Source organism: Oncorhynchus gorbuscha, linkage group LG25, assembly GCF_021184085.1.
Source record: "Oncorhynchus gorbuscha isolate QuinsamMale2020 ecotype Even-year linkage group LG25, OgorEven_v1.0, whole genome shotgun sequence".
NCBI classification, from domain to species: Eukaryota; Metazoa; Chordata; class Actinopteri; order Salmoniformes; family Salmonidae; genus Oncorhynchus; species Oncorhynchus gorbuscha.
The window spans coordinates 48,046,273-48,065,877 of NC_060197.1; the positions used below are offsets into that span (position 1 = coordinate 48,046,273).

Below are 19,605 nucleotides of genomic sequence, written 5' to 3' on the forward strand. Positions count from 1 at the left end.
ATTAGACAAATGTAGGTCTCTCCTTGTTTTGTCCCGTTTTGTCCCGTTTGGTCCCACTTGGCCCCGTTTGGTCCCACTTGGCCCCGTTTGGTCCCACTTGGTCCTGTTTGGTCCCACTTGGTCCTGTTTGGTCCTGTTTGGCCCCGTTTGGTCCCACTTGGTCCCACTTGGTCCTGTTTGGTCCCACTTGGTCCCACTTGGTCCCGTTTGGTCCCACTTGGTCCCACTTGGTCCTGTTTGGTCCCACTTGGTTGGTCCCACTTGGTCCTGTTTGGTCCCACTTGGTCCTGTTTGGTCCCACTTGGTCCTGTTTGGTCCCACTTGGTCCCACTTGGTCCTGTTTGGTCCCACTTGGTCCCACTTGGTCCTGTTTGGTCCCGTTTGGTCCCACTTGGTCCTGTTTGGTCCCACTTGGTCCCACTTGGTCCTGTTTGGTCCCACTTGGTCCCACTTGGTCCTGTTTGGTCCCGTTTGGTCCCACTTGGTCCTGTTTGGTCCCACTTGGTCCTGTTTGGTCCCGTTTGGTCCCACTTGGTCCTGTTTGGTCCCACTTGGTCCTGTTTGGTCCCGTTTGGTCCCACTTGGTCCTGTTTGGTCCCACTTGGTCCTGTTTGGTCCCACTTGGTCCTGTTTGGTCCCGTTTGGTCCTGTTTGGTCCTGTTTGGTCCTGTTTGGTCCTGTTTGGTCCTGTTTGTCATACTTGAGTAAAAGTAAAGACACCTTAATAGAAGATGACTCAAGTAAAAGTCAACCAGTAAAATACGACTTGAGAAAATACTACTTGGCTTTAAATCTACAGCGGTAAAGTGGTAGAAAAAGTAATCAATCGTCATACTTGAGTAAAAGTACAAAGTAAAAGCTATTCATCAAACTCCTGTTATTATGCAAACCAGACGGCACTATTTTCGTATTATTTTTAACTACGGACTGACAGGGGCCACACTCCAACACACATCATTTACAAACACAGTAGTCCCCCAGATCAGAGGCAGTAGAGACGACCAAGTGTTATACTGACAGGTAATTCTGTCCTCCCTAAATGCAACGAGTTTTTAGGTGGGAAAATGTAGGGAATAAAAAAGACATTCTTTTGTTTTACGAATGTATTTAAAAGTAAAAGTTGTCAAAAATGTTAAATAGTAAAGTAAAGTACAGAAACACTGCTAAAGTAGTACGTAAAAGTTGTACTTAAAAAGTATATTACGTAAGTACTATAAACCACTGCAGTTTGGTCCCGTTTGGTGCGGTTTGGTTCCTAGTGAATACACAACAGGCTCAGGCTGAATGTCCTCTGTCGATCACGCAGTCCAAAGTGTGTGTTTGGTTTTCGATCTCCAGCGTTGACATTTAGTGGGTGGAGGTACGATGGCCCCATCCAGGTAAACACTGTGATCAAACAAACCTTGCCACCCTTTGACTACTCAGCTATCGGGAAATAACGACGATTGCCTTAAATCAATTGGCAGGGTAGAGAAATGCACGTACAGAACCAGCCAAAAGTCTGGACACCACCTACTCATTCCAGGGTTTTTATTTATTTTTACTATTTTCTACATTGTAGAATAGCGAAGATATCAGAAGTATGTATGTTTTATTTAACTAGGCAAGAAAGTTAAGAACAAATTCTTGTTTACAATGATAGGTGTTAACACTGGGTTTACTGCCTTGTTCAGGGGAACAGTGGGTTAACTGCCTTGTTCAGGGGAACAGTGGGTTAACTGCCTTGTTCAGGGGAACAGTGGGTTTACTGCCTTGTTCAGGGGAACAGTGGGTTAACTGCCTTGTTCAGGGGAACAGTGGGTTAACTGCCTTGTTCAGGGGAACAGTGGGTTAACTGCCTTGTTCAGGGGAACAGTGGGTTAACTGCCTCGTTCAGGGGAACAGTGGGTTAACTGCCTCGTTCAGGGGAACAGTGGGTTAACTGCCTTGTTCAGGGGAACAGTGGGTTAACTGCCTTGTTCAGGGAACAGTGGGTTAACTGCCTTGTTCAGGGGAACAGTGGGTTAACTGCCTTGTTCAGGGGAACAGTGGGTTAACTGCCTTGTTCAGGGGAACAGTGGGTTAACTGCCTTGTTCAGGGGAACAGTGGGTTAACTGCCTTGTTCAGGGGAACAGTGGGTTAACTGCCTTGTTCAGGGGAACAGTGGGTTAACTGCCTTGTTTGTTCAGGGGAACAGTGGGTTAACTGCCTTGTTCAGGGAACAGTGGGTTAACTGCCTTGTTCAGGGGAACAGTGGGTTAACTGGGTTAGGGGAACAGTGGGTTAAGTGGGTTAACTGCCTTGTTCAGGGGAACAGTGGGTTAACTGCCTTGTTCAGGGGAACAGTGGGTTAACTGCCTTGTTCAGGGGAACAGTGGGTTAACTGCCTTGTTCAGGGGAACAGTGGGTTAACTGCCTTGTTCATGGGAACAGTGGGTTAACTGCCTTGTTCAGGGGAACAGTGGGTTAACAGTGGTTTGTTCAGGGGAACAGTGGGTTAACTGCCTTGTTCAGGGGAACAGTGGGTTAACAGTGGGTTAACCTTGTTCAGGGGAACAGTGGGTTAACTGCCTTGTTCAGGGGAACAGTGGGTTAACTGCCTTGTTCAGGGGAACAGTGGGTTAACTGCCTTGTTCAGGGGAACAGTGGGTTAACTGCCTTGTTCAGGGGAACAGTGGGTTAACTGCCTTGTTCAGGGGAACAGTGGGGTAACTGCCTTGTTCAGGGGAACAGTGGGTTAACTGCCTTGTTCAGGGGCATGACAGATGTTTTACCTTGTCAGCTCGGGGATTTGATCTAGCAGCATACGACATCAATACTAGGAAATAACACATATGGAATCATGTAGGAACCAAAAAAGTGTTAAACAAATTCAAAATATGTTTTTTTTTTATTCTTCAAAGTAGCCACCCTTTGCCTTGATGACAGTTCTGCACACGTGGCACTCTCTCAACCAGCTTCATGAGGTAGTCACCTGGAGTCATCTGGATACAAAAAAAAAACTTTACTAGGCAAGTCAGTTAAGAACAAATTCTTATTTTCAATGACAGCGTAGGAACAGTTGGTTAACTGCCTGTTCAGGGGCAGAACGACAGATTTGTACCTTGTCAGCTCGGGGAATTGATCTTGCAACTTTTCAGTTACTGGCCCAACGCTCTAACCACTAGGCTACACTGCCTCCTCTACACTCTAACCAACCAAATTGATCTTGCAACCTTTCGGCTGCTAGTCCTCCTTCTGTAGCTCAGTTGGTAGAGCATGGCGCTTGTAACGCCAGGGTAGTGGGTTCGATCCCCGGGACCACCCATACGTAGAATGTATGCACACATGACTGTAAGTCGCTTTGGATAAAAGCGTCTGCTAAATGGCATATATTATTATTATTATATTATTATATTAGGCCAACACTCTAACCACTAGTCCAACACTCTAACCACTGCTACCCTGCTGCCCCAGGAATGTATTTCAATTAACAGGTGTGTTGTTAAAAGTTCATTTGTGGAATTTCTTTCCTTCTTAAATCATTTGTTTTTCAACAGGACAATGAGCCAACACACCTCCAGGATGTGTCAGGGCTATTTGACCAAGAAGGAGAGTGATGGAGTGCTGCATCAGATGACCCGACCTCCACAATCACCCGACCTCAACCCAACTGAGATGGTTTGGGATGAGTTGGACTGTGGAGTGAAGGACAAGCAGCCAACAAGTGCTCAGCATATGTGGGAACTCCTTCAAGATTGTTGGAAAAGCATAAAGCTGGTTGAGAGAATGCAGAGAGTGCAAATCTGTCAACCCAATTCAAATCAAATCAAATCAAAGTTATTTGTCACATACACATGGTTAGCAGATGTTAGTGCGAGTGTAGCGAAATGCTTGTGCTTCTAGTTCTGACAATGCAGTGATAACCAACAAGTAATCTAGCTAACAATTCCAAAACTACTACCTTATAGACACAAGTGTAAAGGGATAAAGAATATGTACATAAAGATATATGAATGAGTGATGGTACAGAGCGGCATGGGCAAGATGCAGTAGGTGGTATTGAGTGCAGTAGATACATATAAGATGAGTATGTAAACAAAGTGGCATAGTTAAAGTGGCTAGTGATACATGTATTACATAAAGATGCAGTAGATGATATAGAGTACAGTATATACGTATACATATGAGATGAATAATGTAGGGTATGTAAACATTATATAAGGTAGCATTGTTTAAAGTGGCTCGTGATATATTTTACATCAATTCCCATCAATTCCCATTATTAAAGTGGCTGGAGTTGAGTCAGTGTGTTGGCAGCAGCCACTCAATGTTAGTGGTGGCTGTTTAACAGTCTGATGGCCTTGAGATAGAAGCTGTTTTTCAGTCTCTCGGTCCCAGCTTTGATGCACCTGTACTGACCTCGCCTTCTGGATGATAGCGGGGTGAACAGGCAGTGGCTCGGGTGGTTGTTGTCCTTGATGATCTTTATGGCCTTCCTGTAACATCGGGTGGTGTAGGTGTCCTGGAGGGCAGGTAGTTTGCCCCCGTGATGCGTTGTGCAGACCTCACTACCCTCTGGAGAGCCTTACGGTTGAGGGCGGAGCAGTTGCCGTACCAGGCGGTGATACAGCCCGACAGGATGCTCTCGATTGTGCATCTGTAGAAGTTTGTGAGTGCTTTTGGTGACAAGCCAAATCTCTTCATCCTCCTGATGTTGAGGAGGTGCTGCTGCGCCTTCTTCACGATGCTGTCTGTGTGGGTGGACCAATTCAGTTTGTCTGTGATGTGTACGTCGAGGAACTTAAAACTAGCTACCCTCTCCACTACTGTTCCATCGATGTGGATAGGGGGGTGTTCCCTCTGCTGTTTCCTGAAGTCCACAATCATCTCCTTAGTTGAGTGTGAGGTTGTTTAGATGGTTTGGGATGAGTTGGACCACAGATTGAAGGAAAAGCAGCCAACAAGTGCTTAGCATATGTGGGAACTACTTCAAGACTGGTGGGAAAGCATTCCAGGTGAAGCTGGTTGAGAGAATGCCAAGAGTGTGCAAAGCTGTCATCAAGGCAAAGGGTAGCTACTTTGAAGAATCTCAAATATAAAATATATTTTGATTTGTTTAACACTTTTTTTGATTACTACATGATTCCATATGTGTTATTTCATAGTTTAGATGTTTTCACTATTATTTTACAATGTAGAAAATAAAGAAAAACCCATGAATGAGTAGATGTGTCCAAACCTTTTGACTGGTCCTGTATGTTTACATGTAATGCAATATGTATGCATGCTGACTATGAGACATATCAAAACATTTTTCATAACCTACTGTACTTCATGATCATGCTAAAGTTCTGCTCCAGATTAGAGCCCGTAGGGTGATATAATACAGTTCTGCTCCAGATTAGAGCCCATGGGGGCACATTCTAAAGTTCTGCTCCAGATTAGAGCCCGTAGGGTGATATAATAAAGTTCTGCTCCAGATTAGAGCCCATGGGGGCACATTCTAAAGTTCTGCTCCAGATTAGAGCCCGTAGGGTGATATAATAAAGTTCTGCTCCAGATTAGAGCCCATGGGGGCACATTCTAAAGTTCTGTCCAGATTATGATATAAAGTTCTGCTCCAGATTAGAGCCCGTAGGGTGATATAATAAAGTTCTGCTCCAGATTAGAGCCCATGGGGGCACATTCTAAAGTTCTGCTCCAGATTAGAGCCCGTAGGGTGATATAATACAGTTCTGCTCCAGATTAGAGCCCATGGGGGCACATTCTAAAGTTATGCTCCAGATTAGAGCCCGTAGGGTGATATAATACAGTTCTGCTCCAGATTAGAGCCCATGGGGGCACATTCTAAAGTTCTGCTCCAGATTAGAGCCCGTAGGGTGATATAATAAAGTTCTGCTCCAGATTAGAGCCCATGGGGGCACATTCTAAAGTTATGCTCCAGATTAGAGCCCGTAGGGTGATATAATAAAGTTCTGCTCCAGATTAGAGCCCATGGGGGCACATTCTAAAATTCTGCTCCAGATTAGAGCCCGTAGGGTGATATAATAAAGTTCTGCTCCAGATTAGAGCCCATGGGGGCACATTCTAAAGTTCTGCTCCAGATTAGAGCCCGTAGGGTGATATAATAAAGTTCTGCTCCAGATTAGAGCCCATGGGGGCACATTCTAAAGTTCTGTTCCAGATTAAAGCCCATGGAGGTGAGATGACATTCGGACCACATTCATAGGTTTAAGGTCAGGTTTACATTCAACGTCCATAGTGGTTAATTTAGAATTGAGGGAGGGTACACTCCTAAACCAGTGGTTAGAGGGAACTTGATCGGGAGGGTGTGTGTGTGTGTGTGAGAGAGAGAGAGAGAGAGAGAGAGAGAGAGAGAGAGAGAGAGAGAGAGAGAGAGAGAGAGAGAGAGAGAGAGAGAGAGGGAAGATAGAGGGATTGGGAGAGAGAGAGAGAGAGAGAGAGAGAGAGAGAGAGAGAGAGAGAGAGAGAGAGAGAGAGAGAGAGAGAGAGAGAGAGAGAGACAGAGAGAGAGAGAGAGACAGAGAGAGAGACAGAGAGAGAGGGAGGTGCTTTAAACATGGGTCAGGTTTAAATACGTTTGTGCCCTCCACTGAAATCTGTTGATTTTCAAAGGCAGAAACTTTATTGGGACACCATCTAACGCGAACATGAAGTGGCTACTGCTACTCTGCCTGTGTGTCTATGCTGTCCGTTGTCAAGACGACTATGACGAATATGACACGGTAATGTATATAGATGGACAAGGAGGCTTTAAGCACAAGTTGAACTATACAGTAACAAAATGATGAGTTCAGTATTTTTTAAATATTGAATGGAATATTACTGACATTTTTGTCTTATTCTTATTGCTTGAATCTCTCTCTCTCTCTCTCTCTCTCTCTCTCTCTCTCTCTCTGTTTCTCTCTACATCTCTCTCTCTCTGTTTCTCTCTACATCTCTCTCTCTCTCTGTTTCTCTCTCTCTCTCTCTCTGTTTCTCTGTTTCTCTCTGTCTCTCTCTCTCTCTCTCTCTCTCTCTCTCTCTCTCTCTCTCTCTCTCTCTCTCTCTCTCTCTCTCTCTCTCTCTCTCTCTCTCTCTCTCTCTCTCTATATATATATATATATATATATATATATATATATATATATATATATATATATATATATATATATATGTGTATGTATATACACACTACCGTTTGTAGAAAATTTGGGGTCACTTAGAAATGTCCTTTAAAAAAAAAAGAAAAAGAATAGTTTTGTCCATTAAAATAGCATAAACTTGATCAGAAATACAGTGTAGACATTGTTAATGTTGTAAATGACTATTCCTGTCTGTGTTCTTTTGCCCATCTTAATCTTTTCTTTTTATTGGCCAGTCTGAGATATGTCTTTTTCTTTGCAACTCTGCCTAGAAGGCCAGCATCACAGAGTTGCCTCTTCACTGTTGATGTTGAGACTGGTGTTTTGCGGGTACTATTTAATGAAGCTGCCAGTTGAGGACTTGTGAGGTGTCTGTTTCTCAAACTAGACACTTTAATGAACTTGTCCTCTTGCTCAGTTGTGCACCGGGGCCTCCCACTCCTCTTTCTATTTTGGTTAGAGACAGTTTGCTCTGTTCTGTGAAGGGAGTAGTACGAGATCTCCAGTTTTTTGGCAATTTCTCGCATGGAATAGGGTTAATTTCTCAGAACAAGAATAGACTGATGAGTTTCAGAATAAAGGTCTTTGTTTCTGGCCATTTTGAGCCTGTAATCGAACCCACAAATGCTGATGCTCCAGATACTCAACTAGTCTACAGAAGGCCAGTTTTATTGCTTATTAAAGCACAACAGCACAACAGTTTTCAGCTGTGCTTATATAATTGCAAAAGGGTTTTCTAATGATCGTGTCATTGGAACACAGGAGTGATGGTTGCTGATAATGGGCCTCTGTACGCCTATGTAGATATTCCATTAAAAATCTGCTTTTTCCAGCTACAATAGTCAATTAAAACATTAACAATGTCAATACTGCGTTTCTGATCAATTTGATGTTATTTTAATGGACATAAAATGTGCTTTTCTTTCAAAAACAAGGACATTTCTAAGTGACCCCAAACTTTTGTACGGTAGTGTGTATATATATATATAAAATTACATTTACAATATTTTTTAAATTATTATTACTACCGTAAAGGTCAAATGCAGCTGTTTTAATCTTAATATCAAATCATTTCTGGTAACAATTAAGTACCTTGCTGTGATTGTTTTCAGTTAAAATGGTCAAAAAGAAACAAGAATAACTTCTTAGCAACGATCTATTTCACAAGCAAGAATTTAGCTAGGACTCTGTGGGAGTGGTCTGAGTGGGGAGGGGAAACTGTAAACGAGCTGTTATTGGCAGAGAGGCTTGGAACTCTCTTTCTTATTGGTCTATTAACTAATTTACTGATTACTGTCTTCCACTCTCTGAACCCTCTAAAATAGCATTTACATTGTAATTTGTTGTAATAATGATATTCTCATATTCAATAAATGTAGTTTATAATAACATTTAATGGTACATTTTTATGTTTCATTTTTAATTGTTTTAATTAAATGCTAATGTTTGTATGTTGTTTATCTTTCACAGGATGATAAGACTGATGTAAGTGAATCTCTTTAATTCGTGTTTCAACTAGAGACCTTCACACTGTTCCTTCACACCGAATTCCTCTACAAAGTTTAATCCCAAACTCTCTCTCTCTCTCTCTCTCTCTCTCTCTCTCTCTCTCTCTCTCTCTCTCTCTCTCTCTCTCTCTCTCTCTCTCTCTCTCTCTCTCTCTCTCTCTCTCTCTCTGTCTCTCTCTCTCTCTCTCTCTCTCTGTCTCTCTCTCTCTCTCTCTCTCTCTCTCTCTCTGTCTCTCTCTCTCTCTCTCTCTCTCTGTCTCTCTCTCTCTCTTTCTTTCTCTCCCCCTCTCTCGCTCTCTCTCTCTCTGTCTGTCTGTCTGTCTGTCTGTCTGTCTGTCTGTCTGTCTGTCTGTCTGTCTGTCTGTCTGTCTGTCTGTATGTCTCTCTGTCTCTCTGTCTCTCTCTCTCTCTCTCTCTCTCTCTCTCTCTCTCTCTCTCTCTCTCTCTCTTTCTCTCTCTCCCTCTCTCTCTCTCTCTTTCTCTCTCTCTCTCTCTCTCTCTCTCTCTCTCTCTTTCTCTCTCTCCCCCTCTGTCTGTCTGTCTGTCTGTCTGTCTGTCTGTCTGTCTGTCTGTCTGTCTGTCTGTCTGTCTGTCTGTCTGTCTCTCTCTCGCTTTCTCTCTCTCTCTTCCTTCCTTCCCCCCGCAGCCCAAAACAGTGGTGGACCCTCGTGGCCACCGACCCTTGTCCAAGGGACGTGAGACCTACTCCCCCACCCGCAACAACCCCGCTCCCATCAGTGGTGGTGGCCGTTACCGGGGGCGACCCACGGAGGCTCCCGCTCCGCAGGAGAAGGAGGAGCACCAGAGCTGGGGGAGGAGATGGTGAGGTGGAGTTGTATAGAACAGACGGTGAGGTGTTAGGTTGTATATTCTGAACAGACGGTGAGGTGGGTTGATTCTGAACAGACGGTGACATGTTGTATATTCTGAACAGGTGATGTATATTCTGAACAGACGGTGAGGTGTTAGGTTGTATATTCTGAACAGACGGTGAGGTGTTAGGTTGTATATTCTCGGTGAGGTGTTAGGTTGTATATTCTGAACAGACGGTGAGGTGTTAGGTTGTATATTCTGAACAGACGGTGAGGTGTTGTTGTATATTTAGACGATGTTGTATATTCTGAACAGACGGTGAGGTGTTAGGTTGTATATTCTGAACAGACGGTGAGGTGTTAGGTTGTATATTCTGAACAGACGGTGAGGTGTTAGGTTGTATATTCTGAACAGACGGTGAGGTGTTAGGTTGTATATTCTGAACAGACGGTGAGGTGTTAGGTTGTATATTCTGAACAGACGGTGAGGTGTTAGGTGTTGTGTGCTTTTGACTACACTTGACTATGATCAACTATCATTCATCAATACCTAATCAGTGATATTGATGCTATCAATTACATTAATCCAGCCTCTCTACATTGATTGATCAAGTCTAGTTAATCATGCAGTCCCTTGTGTCTTACGGGCTGTGGAGACAACACATCCTTAGCATTAGCATCTACCATCTCTGCTATAGAGATCCTATGGTCACAGCAGAAACACTTCCTTAACATCTAAAGTAATTGGAAAAACACTTCCTTAGCATTAACATCTACCATCTCTACCATAGAGATCCTATGGTCAGCAGAAACACTTCCTTAGCATTAACATCTATCATCTCTACCATAGAGATATTATGGTCACAGCGGAAACACTTCCTTAGCATTAGCAACTATCATCTCTACCATAGAGATCTTATGGTCACAGCAGAAACACTTCCTTAGCATTAGCAACTATCATCTCTACCATAGAGATATTATGGTCACAGCGGAAACACTTCCTTAGCATTAGCAACTATCATCTCTACCATAGAGATCTTATGGTCACGGAAACACTTCCTTAGCATTAGGAAACATCTCACAGCGGAAACACTTCCTTAGCATCTACATTACCCAGTGTTTCCTTCCTCCTCCGGCCCTACAGGGGGTGCTGTGTCCTACAGGCTGTGAGCTGAAGACGGCCATACTGAAACAAGAGAGGAACGTAAAAGAGGAAGTCAGGAGGATGCAGAAGGATGTTGACGACCTGTCGAGATCCTCTAACACCATCTATAACTACGTAGACGGCATGTCCTCAGCGCTGAGAGAGAGACAGCTGGTGAGCAACGGTAAGATGGAGGTGACAAACACACAGTGATACCGCTCGTCTGTGAGATGTTACTGGTTAAAACGAGGTTAAGAAACAATGCCTTAGCCCTCTCCCTCCTCCTCCCTCCCCTCTCTCGCCCCTCCTCCCTCCCCCTCTCTCGCCCCTCCACCCTCGCCCCTCCCTCTCTCTCGCTCCTCTCTCGCCCCCTCTCCCTCTCTGCCCCTCTCTCCCCATCCTCGACCCTCACTACCTCTCTCTTGCCCCTCTCGCCCCTCCCTCCCTCTCTCTCGACCCTCTCTCGCCCCTTCCTTGTCTCTCGCCCCTCCCTCTCTCCCTCTCTCTCTCCCTCCCTCTCTCTTCTCTCGCCCCCCTCCCTCCTCTCGACCCTCACCCTCTCTCTCGCCCCTCTCTCGCCCCTCCCTCCTCTCTCTCGCTCCTCTATCGCCCCCCTCCCTCCCCTCTCTTGCCCCTCTCTCGCCCCCCTCCCCCCTCTCACCCCCCTCTCTCTCACCCCTCTCTTACTCCCCTCTCTCACCCCTCCCTCCCCCTCTCTCGCTCCTCTCTCGCCCCCCCTCCCCCTCTCTCACCCCTCCCCCCCCCTCACCTCTCTCTCACCCCTCTCTCACCCCTCCCTCCCCCTCTCACCCCTCTCACCCCTCTCTCCTCTACAGAGAATGGTGACCTGGTGAGTCAGTACACAGATGACTTGGAGACCCAGCACATTTATGCAAAGGAGGCAATAGACACCGTGTTCCCATCTAACATCAGGTGTGTGTGTGTGTGTGTGTGCGTGTGTGCGTGTGCGTGCGTGCGTGCGTGCGTGCGTGCGTGCGTGCGTGTGTGCGTGTGTGCGTGTGTGTGTGTGTGTGTGTGTGTGTGTGTGTGTGTGTGTGTGTGTGTGTGTGTGTGTGTGTGTTGGAGGGATAGTAATAACGCCTTTTCTCTTCTTCTGCCTGTTCTCCTTATTCGTCCACAGGATCCTGCAGGGAGTCCTGGAGAAGATCCGGTTGAAGATCCAGAGAGTGGAGAAGGCTATCCTGGCCCAGAGAGACGAATGCAGGGAGCCGTGCACCGTCTCCTGCCCCATACCTGTTGTCTCTGGTGAGGATGAAGACTTTGGGAGGTTCTGTGGGTGGGGAGGGATGGTTCTGTGGGTGGGGGGTTGGTGGTTCTGTTGGTGGGCAGGGGTGGTTCTGTGGGTGGGGAGGGGTGGTTCTGTGGGTGGGGAGGGGTGGTTCTGTGGGTGGGGAGGGGTGGTTCTGTGGGTGGGGAGGGGCGGTTCTGTGGGTGGGGGGTTGGTGGTTCTGTGGGTGAGGAGGGGTGGTTCTGTGGGTGGGGAGGGGCGGTTCTGTGGGTGGGGGTTGGTGGTTCTGTGGGTGAGGAGGGGTGGTTCTGGGTGGGGAGGGGCGGTTCTGTGGGTGGGGTTGGGGTTCTGTGGGTGAGGAGGGGTGGTTCTGTGGGTGGGGAGGGGTGGTTCTGTGGGTGGGGAGGGGTGGTTCTCTTGGCCTAATGTTACGATGGTTTCCCAGGCTGGATCCTGTGGACTAAATGTGTCTCTCCTTCCTAACCTCCAGGTAAGGAGTGTGAGGACATCTACAGGAAAGGAGGAAGGGATTCTGGGATGTATCTGGTTCAGCCTGACCCCTTCTACCAGCCCTACAAGGTCTACTGTGACCAGACCACTCAGAATGGAGGTGGGTGGTTGTCATTCTCTCGCTCTCTGTTTCTCTCTCTCTCTCTCTCTCTCTCTCTCTCTCTCTCTCTCTCTCTCTCTCTCTCTCTCTCTCTCTCTCTCTCTCTCTCTCTCCCTCCCTCTCCCCCTCTCTCTCTGTTTCTCTCTCTCTGTCTTCTCTCTCTCTCTCTCTCTCTCTCTCTCTCTCTCTCTCTCTCTCTCTCTCTCTCGCTCTCTCTCCACCCCTCTCTCTCCCTCTCTCCCCCTCCTCCTGTTTCCTCTCTCTCCCCTCTCTCTCTTTCTCCTCTCCCCTCTCTCTCTCTCTCTCTGTCTCTCTCTCTCTCTCTCCCTCTCTCTCATCTCTACCCCTCTCTCCCTCTCTCCACCCCTCTCCCCCTCTCTCTCTCTCCACCCCCTCTCTCTCTGTCTCTCTGTCTCTCTCCTCTCTCTCTCTCTCTCACTATCTCTCCACCCCCTCTCTCTCTCTCCACCCCCTCTCTCCACCCTCTCTCCCTCTCTCTCTCCCCTCTCTCTCTCTCTCCTCTCTCTCCCTCCCTCCCTCTCTCCCTCTCTCTCTCCACCACCCCTTTCTCTCTATTCTTCTACCAGCCTGTCCCTCCCACCCTCCCTCCTCAACCTCACATCCTCTGTCACATTCCCTCGATAGACAGTTCTCCATTCACCTTAGTGGTTAAGAGCGTTGGGCCAGTAACCAAGAGGTCGCTGGTAAGAATCCCTGAATTGGCAAGGTGAAAATCTGTCGTTGTGCCCTTGAGCAAGGCACTTAACCCTAATTGCTCCTGTAAGTGTCTCTGAATGTCTTGTCCTCTTTCTTCTTCTCTGTGTCCCCTTCCAGGCTGGACCACTATTCAGAACAGGATGGATGGTTCTGTAGATTTCGGCCGCCGTTGGGACAACTACCGCAGCGGTTTCGGGAATATCGCCTTCGACGTTGGGAAGGGACACTGCAACACTCCAGGTGAGAACAAACAAATGGTAAAAACAACTGTCAATAGTTACCGGGGTCAATGACATTTAGAATCAGTCAATTCAGGTTAAGGTAACATTGGATACTGGAGCTGTGCACTGCCATTCATCTACTGTTAAATAAGATCACTGACCCGTGTTTGTCCTGTGTCATGTGATTTGTCCTGTGTCATGTGATTTGTCCTGTGTCATGTGATTTGTCCTGTGTCATGTGATTTGTCCTGTGTCATGTGATTTGTCCCTGATTTGTCATTTGTCCTGTGATTTGTCCTGTGTCATGTGATTTGTCCTGTGTCATGTGATTTGTCCTGTGTCATGTGATTTGTCCTGTGTCATGTGATTTGTCCTGTGTCATGTGATTTGTCCTGTGTCATGTGATTTGTCCTGTGTCATGTGATTTGTCCTGTGTCATGTGATTTGTCCTGTGTCATGTGATTTGTCCTGTGTCATGTGATTTGTCCTGTGTCATTTGATTTGTGATTTGTCCTGTGTCATGTGATTTGTCCTGTGTGTCATGTGATTTGTCCTGTGTCATGTGATTTGTCCTGTGTCATGTGATTTGTCCTGTGTCATGTGATTTGTCCTGTGTCATGTGATTTGTCTTGTGTCATGTGATTTGTCCTGTGTCGTGTGATTTGTCCTGTGTCGTGTGATTTGTTTGTCCTGTGTCATGTGATTTGTCCTGATTTGTCCTGTGTCATGTGATTTGTCCTGTGTCATGTGATTTGTCCTGTGTCATGTGATTTGTCCTGTGTCATGTGATTTGTCCTGTGTCGTGTGATTTGTCCTGTGTCATGTGATTTGTCCTGTGTCATGTGATTTGTCCTGTGTCATGTGATTTGTCCTGTGTCATGTGATTTGTCCTGTGTCATGTGACAGGGGAGTACTGGCTGGGTAACGAACGAATCAGTCAGCTGACCAAGCAGGGTCCCACTGAGGTCCTCATGGAGATGGAGGATTGGTCTGGCAACAAGGTCCACGCCCAGTACCAACAGTTTACTATACAGGTAACACAGCCACACCCAGTACCAACAGTTTACTATACAGGTAACACAGCCACGCCCAGTACCAACAGTTTTCTATACAGGTAACACAGCCACGCCCAGTACCAACAGTTTACTATACAGGTAACACAGCCACGCCCAGTACCAACAGTTTACTATACAGGTAACACAGCCACGCCCAGTACCAACAGTTTACTATACAGGTAACACAGCCACGCCCAGTACCAACAGTTTACTATACAGGTAACACAGCCACGCCCAGTACCAACAGTTTACTATACAGGTAACACAGCCACACCCAGTACCAACAGTTTACTTTACAGGTAACACAGCCACACCCAGTACCAACAGTTTACTATACAGGTAACACAGCCACGCCCAGTACCAACAGTTTACTATACAGGTAACACAGCCACACCCAGTACCAACAGTTTACTATACAGGTAACACAGCCACACCCAGTACCAACAGTTTACTATACAGGTAACACAGCCACGCCCAGTACCAACAGTTTACTATACAGGTAACACAGCCACGCCCAGTACCAACAGTTTACTATACAGGTAACACAGCCACGCCCAGTACCAACAGTTTACTATACAGGTAACACATACACTTAGGTCGGAGTCATTAAAACGTGTTTTCCAACCACTTCCCAAATATCTCGTCAACAAACTATAGTTTTGGCAAGTCGGTTAGGACATCTACTTTGTGCATGACACAAGTCATTTTTCTAACAATTGTTTACAGACAGATTATTTCACTTATAATTCACTGTATCACAATTCCAGTGGGTCAGAAGTCTACATACACTAAGTTGACTGCCTTTAAACAGCTTGGAAAATTCTAGAAAATGATGTCATGGCTTTAAGAAGCTTCTGATAGGCTAATTGACATCATTTGAGTCAATTGGAGGTGTACCTGTGGATGTATTTCAAGGCCTACCTTCCAACTCAGTGGCTCTTTGCTTGACATCATGGGAAAATCAGAAGAAATCAGCCAAGACCTCAGAAAAATAATTGTAGACCTCCACAAGTCTGGTTCATCCTTGGGAGCAATTTCCAAACACCTGAAGGTACCATGTTCATCTGTACAAACAATAGTACGCAAGTATAAACACCATGGGACCACACAGCCATCATACCTCTCAGGAAGGAGTCGCGTTCTGTCTCCTAGAGATTAACGTACTTTGGTGCGAAAAGTGCAAATCAACCCCAGAACAACAGCAAATGAACTTGTGAAGATGCTGGAGGAAACCAGTACAAAGTATCTATATCCACAGTAAAACGAGTCCTCTATCCACATAACCTGAAAGGCCGCTCAGCAAGGAAGAAGCCACTGCTATATCCACATAACCTGAAAGGCCGCTCAGCAAGGAAGAAGCCACTGCTATATCCACATAACCTGAAAGGCCGCTCAGCAAGGAAGAAGCCACTGCTATATCCACATAACCTGAAAGGCCGCTCAGCAAGGAAGAAGCCACTGCTATATCCACATAACCTGAAAGGCCGCTCAGCAAGGAAGAAGCCACTGCTATATCCACATAACCTGAAAGGCCGCTCAGCAAGGAAGAAGCCACTGCTCCAACACTGCCATAAAAAATGCCAGGCTACAGTTTGCAACTGCACATGGGGACAAATATCGCACTTTTTGGAGAAATGTTTTCTGGTCTGATGAAACAAAATAGAACCTTTTGGCCATAATGACCATCGTTATGTTTGCATTTACATTACATTTAAGTCATTTAGCAGACGCTCTTATCCAGAGCGACTTACAGGTGCATTCACCTTATGACATCCAGTGGAACAGTCACTTTACAATAGTGCATGGAGGAAAAAGGGGGAGGCTTGCAAGCTGAAGAACACCATCCCAACCGTGAAGCACAGGGGTGGCATCATCATGTAGTGGAGGTCCTTTGCTGCAGGAGGGACTGGTGCACTTCACAAAATAGATGGCATCATGAGGGAAGAAAATTATGTGGATATATTGAAGCAACATTTCAAGACATCAGTCAGGAAGTTAAAGCTTGGTAGCAAATGGGTCTTCCAAATGGACAATGACTCCAAGCATACTTCCAAAGTTGTGGCAAAATGGCTTAAGGACAACAATGTCAAGGTATTGGAGTGGCCATCACAAAGCCCTGAACTCAACCCTATAAAATAATGTGTGGGCAGAACTGAAAAAGTGTGTGCGAGCAAGGAGGCCTACAAACCTGACTCAGTTACACCAGCTCTGACTGGAGGAATGGGCCAAAATTCACCCAACTTATTGTGGGAAGCTTGTGGAAGGCTACCTGAAACGTTTTACCCAAGTTAAACAATTTAAAGGCAATGCTACCAAATACTAATTGAGTGAATGTAAACTTCTGACCCACTGGGAATGTGATGAAAGAAATAAAAGCTGAAATAAATCATTCTCTCTACTATTACTCTGACATTTCACATTCTTAAAATAACGTGGTGATCCTAACTGACGTTAGACAGGGAATTTGTACTAGAATTAAATGTCAGGAATTGTGAAAAACTGAGTATAAATGTATTTCGCTGAGGTGTATGTAAACTTCCGACTTCAACTGTAACAGTACCTTTACTATACAGTTGGACGGACAGACAGACAGGCAGACAGACAGACAGACAGCCAGGCAGACAGACAGACAGACAGACAGACAGACAGACAGACAGACAGACAGACAGACAGACAGACAGACAGACAGGCAGGCAGACAGGCAGACAGGCAGACAGACAGACAGACAGACAGACAGACAGACAGACAGACAGACAGACAGACAGACAGACAGACAGACAGACAGGCAGGCAGGCAGGCAGGCAGGCAGGCAGACAGACAGACAGACGTAAATAAAAAACCATGTTTGTGTAGAGCGAGGCGTCCCGGTATGTGATGGCGATCAGCGGGTACTCTGGTACGGCCGGCAACGTGATGCTGGAAGGGGCTACGGAGCTGTTTGGAGAGAACCGGACCATGACCATACACAATGGAATGATGTTCAGCACCTACGACAGAGACAACGATAACTGGTATGATGTCTTTCTCTTTCTCTTTCTCTTTCTCTCTCTCTCTGTCTCTCTCTCTCTCTCTCTCTACATCTCTCTCTCTCTCTCTCTCTCTACATCTCTCTCTGTCTCTCTCTGTGATGGTATTGAAATGGACGATTGGTTGGTTAGTTGATTGGTTGATTGATCAGTCAATAAATGACAACTAATGGGTCAAGATACATTAACCTAACCTTCTCTCTATCACCCCCTCGCTCTCTCACCCCCTCGCTCTCTCACCCCCTCTCTCACCCCCTCTCTCTCTCTCTCGCTCTCTCTCACCCCCCTCTCTCACCCCCTCTCTCACCCCCTCTCTCCCTCTCTCCCCACTCTCTCCCCCACTCTCTCCCCCTCTCCCCCTCCCTCTCTCTCCCCCCACTTTCACCCCTCTCTCACTCTCTCTCTCTCTCTATCTCTCTCTCTCTCTCTCTCTCTCTCTCTCTCTGTCTCTATCTCTCTCCCCTCTCCCCCATCTCCCCTTCCCCTCTCACCCCCTTTCTCCCCCTCTCTCTCTCCCACTCCCCCCCCCCTCTCTCCCACCTTCCCCCTCTCTCTGCATCTCTCCCCCTCCCCCTCTCTCCCTCCCCTCTCCCCCTCTCCCCTTCCCCTCTCCCCCCTCTCTCCCCCTCCCTCTCTCTCTCCCCCACTCTCTCCCCTCTCTCCCCACTCTCTCCCCTCTCTCCCCCACTCACCCCCCTCTCTCTCCCCCCCTCTCTCCCCCTCTCCCCTTCCCCTCTCACCCCCATCTCTCCCCCTCTCTCTCTCCCCACTCTCTCCCCTCTCTCCCCCACTCCCCCCTCTCTCCCACCTTCCCCCTCTCTCTCACCCCCTCTCTCCCCCTCCCCCTCTCTCCCCTCCCCTCTTCCCCCTCTCCCCTTCCCCTCTCACCCCCTCTCTCCCCCTCCCCTCTCTCTCCCCACTCTCTCCCCTCTCTCCCCCACTCACCCCCTCTCTCCCACCTTCCCCCCCTCTCTCACCCCCCTCTCCCCCTCCCCCTCTCTCACCCCTCTCCCCTTCCCCTCTCACCCCCCTCTCTGCCCCCCCCCTCTCTCACCCCTCTCTCTCCCCCTCCCCCTCTCCCCCTCCCCTCTTCCCCCCTCTCCCCTTCCCCTCTCACCCCCTCTCTCCCCCTCCCTCTCTCTCCCCACTCCTCCCCTCTCTCCCCCACTCACCCCCCTCTCTCCCACCTTCCCCCCTCTCTCACCCCCCTCTCTCCCCCTCCCCCTCTCTCACCCCCTCTCCCTTCCCCCTCTCACCCCCCCCCTCCCCCTCTCTCACCCCTCTCTCCCCCCTCCCCTTCCCTTCTCACCCCCCTCTCTCCCCTCCCCTCTCTCTCCCCCACTCTCTCCCCTCTCTCCCCACTCTCCTCCCTTCTCTCCCACCCCCCTCTCCCCCTCCCCCTCTCTCACCCCCTCTCCCTCCTCCCCTCTCTCACCCCCCCTCTCTCCCCTCTAACAGGACCCCAGGTGACCCGTCCAAGCAGTGCTCCCGTGAGGACGGCGGTGGCTGGTGGTACAACAGGTGTCACTCAGCCAATCCCAACGGCCGTTACTACTGGGGCGGGGCTTACACCCGGTACATGGCAAAACACGGGACGGATGACGGCATGGTGTGGATGAACTGGAAGGGATCCTGGTACTCTCTCAAAGCCATCAGCATGAAGATCAGGCCCTACTTCGCCTCGCGGTAGAGAGACACAGGGACTAGGCCCTACTTCGCCTCGCGGTAGACACACACAGGGACACACACAGGGACACACACAGAGACACACACAGAGACACACACAGAGACACACACAGGGACACACACAGAGACACACACAGAGACACACACAGGGACACACACAGGGACACACACAGGGACACACACAGAGACACACACAGGGACACACACACAGAGACACACACAGGGACACACACAGGGACACACACAGGGACACACACAGGGACACACACAGGGACACACACAGAGACACAGAGACACACAGAGACACACAGGGACACACAGGGACTGAGCGTGTGTTGTTCTAACTGAGCATGTGTTGTTCTTCTGTGAGTGATTGTGTGGTGTGTGTTTGTCTTTGGGACAAGTATATGTAGAAGTATATATATATATATATAAAGTATACAAGTAGATATTATCAGAGGACTGTCCCT

The 19,605-nt window shown here is 47.6% G+C and overlaps 1 protein-coding gene across 1 annotated transcript; it reads left to right on the forward strand.

The window, feature by feature from the left end:
- Positions 1-10,345: 10,345 nt before the first annotated feature.
- LOC124013883 (fibrinogen beta chain-like) lies at positions 10,346-19,299 on the forward strand. The gene is made up of 9 exons (XM_046328434.1): positions 10,346-10,354; positions 10,512-10,755; positions 11,408-11,504; positions 11,713-11,837; positions 12,311-12,430; positions 13,265-13,387; positions 14,275-14,402; positions 17,277-17,434; positions 18,908-19,299. The coding sequence occupies exons 1-9, from the start codon at positions 10,346-10,348 to the stop codon at positions 19,137-19,139; spliced, it is 1,236 nt and encodes a 411-aa protein (XP_046184390.1). The 3' UTR covers positions 19,140-19,299.
- The last annotated feature ends 306 nt before the right edge of the window (positions 19,300-19,605 follow it).